The following is an 11,069-nucleotide window of genomic DNA, read 5'->3' on the forward strand; positions in this document are numbered from 1 at the left end:
TGGCTCTGTCCACCAATGTGGTTCCCTTGTTTGAGCCTTGGGTAGTGCCAGGAAGCTGAACTGGGTTGAGGAGGGGCGTGGGGTGGTAGGATGGGAATGGTGGGTTATGTGAACACCATGAGGTTAGTGAGCAGACTCAGGGATCCAAACCTGGCCTCTGAGGTACCTGGGAGGGCTTGACCTGGGGGTGCAGATACCTTTCAGGAGATACCATCCTGTGACACTGTTGGGGTGGAGGGCAGCAAAATGGAGCGTGGAGTCAACACTGATACTGGAGGTTGAGGCAGGGACCCTGCCCTGAAGGACCCCCGCCCTCCCAGATTGACAGGGATCCTCAGGATAGGGTGCCTAGGAAGTGCCAAAATGCCCCTCCCACACCATTTCCATGGAAACAAGCTCACACACCAAGCATGTCACGACTATATGTCCAGCCACAGGCCCAGCCCTCAGGACAGACCCTGCCTCCACCCTTCTCCGCAGCTCCTGGCAGGGACGGTGTGCAGCAGTGCTGTGGCCAGGGGCTGACGGGGCCACTGGGCACCCAGGGCAGCACCGGCGGCCGCCTGGCCTCCTCCTCGCTGGGGCCGCTGGGCCTCCGGCCTAGAAGGGCAGGAAGTCATCCACCTCGAGGCGCAGGAAGGGGCCCAGTAGGGCCCGGAGCTTCCAGACAGCGGCTCGGCTCAGCAGGGGCGGCACCAGCCCCTCGAAGGGTGCAGGGTCCACCACGTACACGTAGGCAGCGGTACAGGCCAGCAGGGCGCCCAGCAGCAGCCTCAGGGCCAGCAGCCTGCAGGCGGTGGTGGTCAGGGGCAGAGGGTGCCCACAGGGACGTTCCCGGGGGGACTGGGCTCTGCCTGCAAAGTGACCTACCAGAGCTGGCCCTTGAGGCCCTCGGAACATCCCAGCTGTGGCCTCCCTTTCTGTTGGGGAGGGGGCTGGGTCAGAGCCTGCCTTGAGGGTTGTGGCAGAGGGTGGAGTCCCCAACTCTGGAGGACCCACAATAGATACGGATTTCAATGTAGTCAACCCCATTGTGCCCCTGCCCCATCCCTCCGCCAGGAGCCACCTCCTGCAACTACTTTCCAGGATGACTGGTCACCTGGCTCCTCAGAAGGATCCCACCTTGGGGCCTGCTCTCTGGAGCCCATTTCTCTACCTCCCCCCAGCAGTGTCCCTGGGCCAGGTTTCCAAACTGGAAGGGTGGCCTGGGGTGGGGAGCTCACCTCCGTGCATGACATCCGTTGCTCCTTCCTGGCCTGAGTGTGGCACTGGGCCCGCTCCCTGGGGGGCCGCACTGTCAGGACCATGTGCCCCTCACCCCATCCTGGTGCCCTCCCTACTGTGGAATGGGGGATCAAACATTGGTCCACCCCATCCCAACCTGGTTCTGTCAGGCCCTGGTCCCCTACGTCACCCCAGAATCTCCAGCTGAATGTCCTCCATTTGGTCTAGCACACCCCGGATGTCCTTCTTGAGGTTCTGGGGAATAGAAGAGGTAAGACGGGTCTTTCACCCCTGACTACCTGCTGTCCTTCCCCTGCTTCTCACCACCACCTACTCCTGCCCTGCCCTCCTCATCCTCCTGGGGACCTACCAGGAGCCCAGTGGCCTGGTTGTTCAGGGCCATGTGTACCTCAGCCACGCCATCCCATACCTAGGGGCAGGAAAGTCTGGGTTATGCTCAAGGAACAGGACCCACCAGGGTCACACCTTCTCCCACCCTGGTCTGGGTGGGCACCTCAGTGATGGCCATCTTCTTCCTCTCAAAGGACAGTCGTATTTGTTGTAGCTCATTCTGGGTGAGGAGAGACAGTATGGGCATGGGAACCCCCTCCCTGGGCCCAGGTCCCCCCCCTGCCAAACCCACCTGAGACTGCCGCACGAAGGCCTCCTCCCCCTGGCACAGCTCCCGTCGTAGCAGCTGAACAGGTGTCCTGTCCTCCAGGGGCCGGGTGCTGGCTGACTCAGGGGACTGTGGGAGAGCCCCTAGATCAGCCCCAAGTCTGTGGGCAGTGTCTGCAGCCTTGGGCAGCTGAGGGGGGATGTTGCTGTGCAGGGTCACAGGGCTGCGCACTTGTTCTCACCCAGGCCAAGGCTGTGCAGCTCGAGTGCTCTGGACACAGGGGCAGGAACTGCTGTCCCGGACCCAGGAGGACCCCCAGCTGCTCCCGAAGGTCCTGGTTCTGCCTTTTCTGGAGTTAGGAGACAGAGAGATGGGGTCATCTATCATGACTGCTTTTCAGGTGGAAAACTGAGGCAGGGTCAGGGGCTTTGAGGTGAGTTAAAGGCCTGGGCAGCTGGGATCAACCTGGAGCCCATCCAGCTGGTGGCTTTGAACTTACCAGACTGTGGTTCTCCTGCTCCAGCTGGAGAAAGGATTGTTCTGCAGACCCCAGTGGCCCGCTCTGGAGCTGAGAGGGGGCTATTCTGGGTGAGGCTGGGACCCCTCCTCCCAAAGGAAGGTTTGGACATGGGCAGGGTCTGGGCCCTAAACTGGGGGATCCCCCCTGCCTGTATGGCCCTTGCTCTTGCCCTTGGTGCGGGGGCCAGCCCCACCCCAGCCCTGCCTCCATTTCTCCTTGTCTTGGCCCCACTGGCTCTCTTGCTCTCTGTCGCTGCATCTCTCCTTCTTCACTTGAGAAAAAGACCCTGGTTGCCTCACCCCCCACCCTGGGTTCCCTGCCCCCTGCCCCCAGGGCTGGTAAAGTCCTCACAGACTCCAGTGAGTGAGTGGAGGGAATGGGGACCAGACAGGGCCACCTTACAAATCCCTGGCAGGGCTGATCCAAGCATCCTCCGTGGTTGCTCGAGGCTGGGGCTGGGGGACACTGGGAGTGGGAGTGGCCACAGGGTCCCAGAGTTTTTGGCCCCTCCATCCCTCCCTGTGACCCCTTCCTGACCCCAGGTCCAGGCTCTGGCCTGGCTGACCTGCCACCCTCTTACTGAGGGTACTTTGGGTGTCACTCTGGCTCACAGGTTTGCCTGGATGACAGTCACAAAGGCCTAGGTACAGCCAGGGAGGTCATAATGGGTAGGGCCTGGGGAGGGAGCTGGGCCCTGGGGGCCCCTCCCACCACAGCACTGTCCTCTGCCCCTGAGTTCCTGTTACCCATTCCCTCCTCTTCTTTGTTTTCTTCCTTTATTCCATGGAAGTTCCTCAGTGACATCCTTTGTAAGCTGGTTCAGAAGAATCCTGAGTCCTGGTAGAAACCAAATTGGTAGAAATGGTCATTGATGTGGCTTCCCCTAAGGGTTCAGGCCACTGCAATATGTCCTAGCCAGGTTCATATGCCTGAAGGAGGATGAGAAAGTCCACCAAAAGCCCCGAACAACCTGCTTCCAGGGTTTACCAAATCACCAACAAATACACTGCCAAGTCCTAGGTTAGATCATGAGTGTTTTCACTTCTAAGTTTTGGAGTAGTCTGGCACATGGGAATAGATAATCATGAGACACTGTAGAGGTCTAGAAGCATCTTACTCTGTCTTCTTGCTTGCTGGGGAGATAATAAGATCCAAGGGTATCCCCTGCTATCCCCACCTGGGAACTCAAGGGCAGAAGGTAAGGTTCTCGTGCTACTATGGAGACTCTGGAGCTCTCTCTGATCTCTGTGGTCCTAGGATTTTATGCTTATTGAGGTTGTCTTATTGCCCATGACATTGGGCACTTGGTGGGCACATTCCATATTTTTATTTAGTTTTTGCAGTGTGTGGGCTAGAGCCCAGGGTTTCATACATGATAGTGATAGGCAAACACTACCAATGAGCTACATTCCCAGCCTGGCATGTTCCATCTTGAGACTTAGTATTTTGTTAATAAAAGCTCTTCTGCTTTTCCTGCCTTTTTTTAAAAAAAAAAAAAAACTCCCAGTAGTCAGATGTTAGGCCTTTTTGGATTGACTTTATGTGTTCTTTACTTTTTTCAATTTGTCTTTGTTATTTGTAGAGCATTTACTTGAGTTCTAATATTCTCTTTATATAGTTATGGATCACTTATTGGTGAGAATGTGTTCTGAGAAATTTATCATTAGGTGATTTGGTTGTTTGAATATCATAAAGTGCACTTACACAAACCTAGATGGTATAACCTTCTAACCCAAAGCTATATAGTACCTATGTATGACATAGACTCTTGCTCCTAGGGCCATAATGAACAACATGAGATTGAATCAAGCACAAGAGAAAATGATGTAATCAGTAGGCACAATAAACATAAGATGCTACTAGCACAACAGAGTGTACTTTTTTTTTTTTTTACAAGTAGGAGTACACTATAAAATAACAACAAAAAGTGTAGTATAGTAAATGCATAAACTAATAACATAGTAATTTATTATCCAGTATTCTGAACTATACCTAATTAATTGTATTGGACTTTTATATAACTGGCAATGCAGTAGGTTTGTTTACACCAGTATCACCACAAACACATGAAGTATACATTGTGTTATGATATCATGAGGGTTACAACATTATTAGTTGATAGGAAAATTTCAGAGCTCTATTATAATTTTTTTTCAGTGCTGGAGATCAAACCCAGGGCCTTGCAAATGTGAGGCAAGCACCCTACCACTGAGCTATAACCCAGCCCTCTCCCTTATCCTCTTATGAGATCACCATCCTAAATGTGGCCTGTTGTTGACCAAAATGCTGGTATGCAGTGCATGACCATATATCTATGGTTTTTAAAAATGTTCTTTGAATTTCAGCAGTCATATTTTAAATTGTGGTGGTGTCTCTATTGTTCCTTGGAATCCTCCTATTCTTTTCTCAGAATATCCTATTGTCTTTTAGAAATTCACTGGATTTTGAGGGGAAGGGGCATCTTTTGCTGACTTTTTTTCTTTTCCCTTTTTGGTTCTTCTCCGTCTACCCACCCCCACTTTGTGTTTGGTCTTAGAGCTTCCCATTAGATTCTGTCCTCCATCATCTGGCTTTTCTTTCTTTTATTTTCCCTGTTTATAAGGAAGGCAGGTAAGAGCCAGCAGGTACTTTCCTCTCCCCTTAACTGTAGGAAGCTGGGGTAGCTGAGCTCCTGGGAGGAAGGCCTCCTGACACCAACTCATGTCTCTCTGCTGCAGCTCTGAGGTTTGAAGTGGAGACTGAATTTGGGGGTTTGGCTGGGTAGTTCCTATTGACACCTGCTGTCCTGGTGTAATTATTAAAAGAGTAAACAGAGTACAAGTCAGTCCCAAACAGCCTGATTCTGCCCTTACCTGGTTTCCACACGGGCTATTCCCCTGTTACCCACTACTTCCTTCTGTAAATATTTGGTGAAATCCCTTGTCTGCATATGGCCTCTCTCCTATTCTCTTCTCCACGTGGGGAAGCCACCGAGGGTCTCACTGACAGAGGAGGGTGTACAAAGACTGTTGTGGTAGCTCATACTGGACTCAAGTGGATACATGTGCCCCTGGTGGAAAAGGCTACTGTGTGTTTCCAGGGATAGGGACAACATCTGTGCATCCTGTATCAATGGGCTCTGACTGAGGACCAATGTGATAGGAAGGACCAGGAACCTGAATCAGTAGCTTCCTGAGCTTCCCTTGAGTTTCCTGGGTGATTGTTTGCTCAGCACCCAAGAGGAAGGTAGAAGCTTCCAAGGCCCTCTCCTGACACCTGCCTGTTAGTTCCCCCCTGGGATTTGGTGGGTCTCTGGAGGTGCTCAGCTCAGACATGGGGACAAAGGAAGGGCTCTTGGAGGGCCTTTGAGGTGAGATGGGCTGTGGGTGGTAGTTGGGAGTACAGCACAGGCAAAATCCCTGAACAGATGGCATGTGGGGGGGGGCAGTGTGGGAGCTTTGTCCTGTGCTGTGTCCCCCAGGATGCTAGGTGCCCAGTAGGAGTCCAGGATGTTCAGTGACTCCTGTAATAATGACAATGACAGTTGGTGGCCACAATGGTAAACTGCTAAGTAAGATTCTCAGGTTGCACTGTAGGTGCCCTGCTGGGCTGCAGTCTTCCAGTGACCTTGAGGAAGTGCCTTAGGTACCCTACACATACTTATGTCCTCCTGCTGCCTAACACCCTAGGGTACTTCCCTTTTTAGCCTGGAAGCCCCACATGCTCTGATCGCCCTTACCTTTCCTTGTGCTGTGCCTGGTCTGGAAGTCTGGTACCGAAGGAAGCCAAACCCTATTCCTGTGGTCTATGCAATGTGGCCTTGAGATCCAGAACACCACCTGAGGTGTGTGTGTGGGGACTCTAAGAGAGAGAGAGGAACACTGTATCTGCAGCCATGGTGGGCTTCTCACTCACAGGGCAAGATATGCTAATGTATACCCAGTGCCATGTAAATAGGTGTCCTGGATTGGGATGGGCACAGGGTGTCTGCATCCAGTGGGGGCTCCAGGATATTCATGCAGGAAGGGGTGAGTCTGCCTCAGGTTGGAGTACTGTCTAGATGCTGGAATTCCCAGCCTTGTGTGTGGAAAGTGTGGCCAGCCGGAGCGTATTGTTTGTGGGAGGGGGGAAACATAGCCCACGTTGCCAGGCAGCACGCCTCCCTGGACGCTAGTTACCATGGCAGCTGCTTCATGCCCATGTTGTCATGACGCCCAGATGGCCTTGGAGAGCCTGGAGCAGTGAGAAGGGGCCTCCCCAGTCGCCCTTGCCCCTCCTTGGCTTGTGACCACGGTATGCTGAGGAGAGAGAAAAGAAGGCAGGACTGACCACTGGCATGGAGACCCAGTTCTTTCTGCCTAAAGTCAAGCTGGAGGCATGGGCAGGGGCTGGGTGGTGCACCCTTTCCCTACTCAATGTGGCTTTGACATTCAATATTCTGAGCTCAGTTCCAAAGCTGGAAAACAGTCCCTGAGTGAATGGACCATCCACAGCCCCTGGAGGGGGGACCCCGTCTTTGTTCTCCTTAATTTGGTTTCCTTCAGCCTGCCCATCAGGGGAGCCTCTCCCACTTAGCCTTTGGAACTGACCTACATGGAGGATCAGGGGTATCAGCAGACCTTGGAGAAATGTTCCTCAGTCTCTATCAGCTTCTCTGGATCAACCCTGCTGTGGGTATTGCCTCCCTTTATGTATAACTTCAGGTCACTCCCTGCCCCTTTCACCACCTTCCCAGAGTCTGGATGTGCTTGGGAGCAAGTTCCCTTTGTTTTGAGCATCTAAGACATGCAGAGTGACACTTGGCCAGGGCTCATGGAACCTTGAGGATGGTTTGGCCTCTCAGGCACCCCAAGACTCATAGCCAGGAGAATGAGTCCACTGAAAGCTGGGTCAGGGATGGGGTGGCTAAGGAGTGAACACCCCATTCCAGGTCCAGAAGGCAGAGAGTGCTGTACCTCCATTCTGGCAAGAGGACACATGCCATTGAGTGCTGGGTGGCCTCTGTTGCTTTCCCCAGCCTACAGGTCAGAACAGGTTGGGTCCTGGGGATGAGGTGTAAGCAAAAGAGGGCCTTTGGTGGAGGATGTGTCCATGCAGTCCTCTTGGGGATTATTATTTCAGAGACTGAGATTCAGGAAGGGGAGGCATGCCTCAAGGCTGCCCTGTCCCTGGCATGGCCACAAAGCTCCTAAGGTGTTGGTGGTGGCAGATCATTTATCTCCCCTCCCAGATGACTCTCTGGATATCTGCTGCTCACATTTTTTATTTAAGAATTGAAAAGATTATAAGAATGTCAAAGAAAATCCTCTTGTGAACAACACAGCCCTAATACATCACAGTCAGTCCAGGATGTTGACGGCTCCAAGGCCTAGAGAGTTGGTATGCTGGGACTTCCATGGCCCTTGTGCTTCAGGGTCACTGTGAGTGAGTTGAATGTACCCACCCCTGAGCCCAGAGGATACCCCTCCCCAAGATCTCACTCAGAGAGGCATAGTCCCCCTTATTGGTCCCATTATTGGTCCCCTTCCAGCTGGATGGTGTTGCCTGAGAAGCCAGTGTGACTGAAGGACCTAATGATCAGAGCCAAGTTACCTTACTGGGGTGAAAAACTGGGGTTACTGTTCACCCTGCTCTCCCCCTTGCTTTGCCCAGCTCCTGCTGGGTACTGGACTGTTTGTCAGCTCAGGGTACAGTGCCAGACTGTGACTTCCCAAAAGCGGGTTATTTACCCTGGAAACAGGACCCTCTTGTTCAGTTGAGACTATTGGTGGGTGAGGAACCCATCTCAAGTGGCCAAAGACTGGCCTGCCCTCTTCCAGGTTGAAGGTGCTGGCCAGAGTGAAGTTCAGTTCCCATATCTACCACCAGATGGAGCCAAGAGCCTGCAGACCAAATCAGATTTCTGGAACCTAGTACCCAGGTTTGGAAGGGCAGCCTCCTGAGAAGTGGAAGCTGGGGGAGAAGGGGAAGTCATTCAGGCTGAAGATTCTAGTAAGTCAGGACCAGTGCTGGGTCCTCTCCACTTGGATCTGTGGTTTCTGTGAGGGGCTAGCAACTTCTCTTGCTAGATTGAAGGTATCCTCCCCACTATTCAAACGAAAATGAAACATCCTGAGACTCACCCCAGCACTGTTTATGAGTAGCTGTTTATGTGTAGCCTTGACCCTGGACAGGCTGTCTTCTTCAGCCACAGATTCCTGTATTGATGAGGGACTGTTGCAGGCCTCCCTTGCCCCAGCCCACAGCACAGGGCTGGGAAGTGGACTGACCTCATGCTCTGCCATTTGATCCTGAGGGTCTCAGGCACTCACCCCCAAGGTTTTAGGCAAGCCCTTGACTTATGGAGGGGGATGAAGAGAGTGAGGGGAAATGGGGGTAAACAGGAGGGAGTAGAGAGGAGTGCACAGTTGCTGGGTGGGGACATCTAGCCCTTTCTTGGTGCTGACTGTGTTTGACTGTGGTCTTCCCTACTCTAGTTCCTCAGCTGGCTCCGCAAGAGGGTGCTTCCCAGAGGCCACCTGCCTCTTCAGAAAGTCAGCCTTTCCAGCCTGTGTTCCAGGTTTCTGGTGACCCCAGAGTGTTGCCCTTGACTCTAAGTCTGTCCATACATCCAAGGTGAGAGGCTGCTTTTTGGGTCTCACCTCCTTCCATCCCCCAGGAGCAGATCCTCCATTCCAGTGACAGTACTCAAACCTCTCCAGTGGGACAACAGGCAGTAAGTCCCAGCTACTCTTAGGGATTATTATTTTTTTTCTCTCCTGAACAGTCTCACTACTGGGTCCTTTATTTAAGTTGGTCCTGCTGAGCACAGATTACCAACACTCATAGCAATCTCAGTCTTCAGTCTGGGAGGCTTCAGTTTCCCCACCACCAAATGGTCCCTTGGCCAGTGAGAGACATGAACTTACCCACTGTTATCACCAAACCCACCAATGTACCAGCTTATAAACTAACAAACCATTCAATCAACTGGTCACCTGCTGCCCAATTCACTTGGCAGTTCCCCTGCTGAGTATGGGTGACCAGGCTATGACAGACACACGGCAGAGCTGCTCCTTGGCCCTGTACCCAGTCTTGCCTCCAATTCCTCTACCAGCAAAGCCTCTCAGATTCCGAACTTGAGATGCCAGGGTACCTGTGGATACCAACCCAGCTGGGTGGGCAGAGGGCTCTCTGTGGTCAACAAGATGGGGAGGCAGGGTAAATCTTCCTCCCTCTCAGGCTAGTTGCTCCCCCTATAGCCCTCATCCTGCCTGGCTTCCCTAACTTCTCCCTCTCTGACTCCCTGGGTCATATTTCCCAGAAAGCTGGAACTTTCCTGCCAGGGCCTCAGGCCTGGTTTTATAGGGAGTTCGGGCTAAGACAGCCCTCCTATCAACCACCCACACTGTCACTCAACCAGCTGGCAAAGAAGCTAGCCACTCTACCGCCCACCCACCCTGCCCAACCTATGGTTGGCTACAGCCTTTCCAACCAAACACTGCCCACTTAGGGCTGTGCTGTGAAGCTACCAGGTGCCTTCAGGGAGGCAGCTCGAGGCATTCTTCTTAGTAAGACCCTGTAATGATGATAAAGGCAGTATCAATCCCTTGCTGATGTGCCATGAGCAGGCTCGCTGTACGAGGGAGACACTTAATTTATCTCAGGAACTGGGCGCAAGTTATAAAAATGGTAATTTCTTGGAGATTCAATTACGTGTTCTCATTGTTACCCTTGGTAATCAAGGAAACGATTTTTAAAGATAGGCTGCAGGATGATAACAATCTCAAGGGGGAGGATGGGGGCTTGGCCAGTGGTTTGGGGATGAGGAGGAAGACTGTCCACTGAGGGCAGGCAGGGCTAGTGGGGCTGAGCTGTCTGGTGCACCCTGATTCCCTTCAGGCTTCTTTGAATTCAGTCTCCACACCTGCCAAGGCACCCATCTCCAGGGCCCTGCAGCTTAGAAGTGAGGGTCTGCATTTTGGAGTGGAGGGTAGTGAAGTGAGATTTGATTTCCTGGTCTCATGACTGCCAGAGATGAGTGCACATCTTTACACCTTTCCCACCCAGTGCATGTCCATCTCCCCAGGCCTCTGTGGAGGACAGACAGGAGCTCCTCTAGGGGATTGGACTTGATATTTTCCCCAAGTGATGTCTTGGCTCTAAATAACATCTCTAGGATTAATGGTGCTGGCAGCCAACAGCACCAGGTGATTGGAAAAAGGGTTTTATAGCCCCGCAGGTGATATTGAACTTACATCTGACTTGTATTTCCAAGATGGGATTTTCCTCCCTGGCAAATGTGGCACATTTCATGCTAATTATAATGGTAGATCCTCACCACTCATCCCCCGCGGCAGGTGGGTACCCATTTGGGGCATAGGGTTGAGTCTGCCTAACCTGAGTTTTGGGGCTAGGTGACCTCTAGGACTCCTAATCTCAGCAGACCCTCAGGTTGGATCTGGGGGAGGTGACCTTATCTGGTCAGGGACCAGGTTAGGGGAGAGGAAGGCACCCACAAGACAAAGATGAAGTCAATCTAGCTGGGCCACACCAAGGAGGAGGCTGGGAGGAGAACCTGGGCTGAAGGATGGGACTGCTTGGTACCTCCCAGGGACAGACGGGCCCCTTGCTCAGCCAGACTCAGGGGAGTGACCTGGCTAATCCAGCAGCAGGGTCTGGGGTTCTGTACTGAGCTGGGCAGTTGACTTTGGGTCTGGCTTTACCTCCTCTGAAAACACTTCTACC

General features: G+C 52.8%; 1 protein-coding gene across 3 annotated transcripts; it reads right to left on the minus strand.

The window, feature by feature from the left end:
• Window positions 1-106: 106 nt before the first annotated feature.
• Window positions 107-8,459, minus strand: CCDC188 (coiled-coil domain containing 188; the record flags this gene model as incomplete). Of its 3 annotated transcripts, XM_079152606.1 has the most annotated exons (11): window positions 6,282-8,459; window positions 6,082-6,203; window positions 2,343-3,200; window positions 2,085-2,192; window positions 1,868-1,972; window positions 1,739-1,795; window positions 1,595-1,654; window positions 1,415-1,479; window positions 1,224-1,281; window positions 871-920; window positions 107-787 (listed from the first exon to the last, which is right to left on the minus strand). In XM_079152606.1, exons 3-11 carry the CDS (start codon window positions 2,874-2,876, stop codon window positions 601-603), a joined length of 1,224 nt encoding a protein of 407 aa, XP_079008732.1. In that variant the 5' UTR covers window positions 2,877-3,200; window positions 6,082-6,203; window positions 6,282-8,459. The 3 variants fall into 3 exon arrangements, with proteins under 3 accessions (XP_079008732.1, XP_079008730.1, XP_079008731.1); XM_079152604.1 differs by having other exon boundaries at window positions 1,739-1,972; XM_079152605.1 differs by lacking the exons at window positions 107-787; window positions 871-920 and having other exon boundaries at window positions 1,023-1,281; window positions 1,739-1,972.
• Between the last annotated feature and the right edge of the window lie 2,610 nt (window positions 8,460-11,069).

This window comes from Sciurus vulgaris, assembly GCF_902686455.1.
Source record: "Sciurus vulgaris genome assembly, chromosome: 8".
NCBI classification, from domain to species: domain Eukaryota; kingdom Metazoa; phylum Chordata; class Mammalia; order Rodentia; family Sciuridae; genus Sciurus; species Sciurus vulgaris.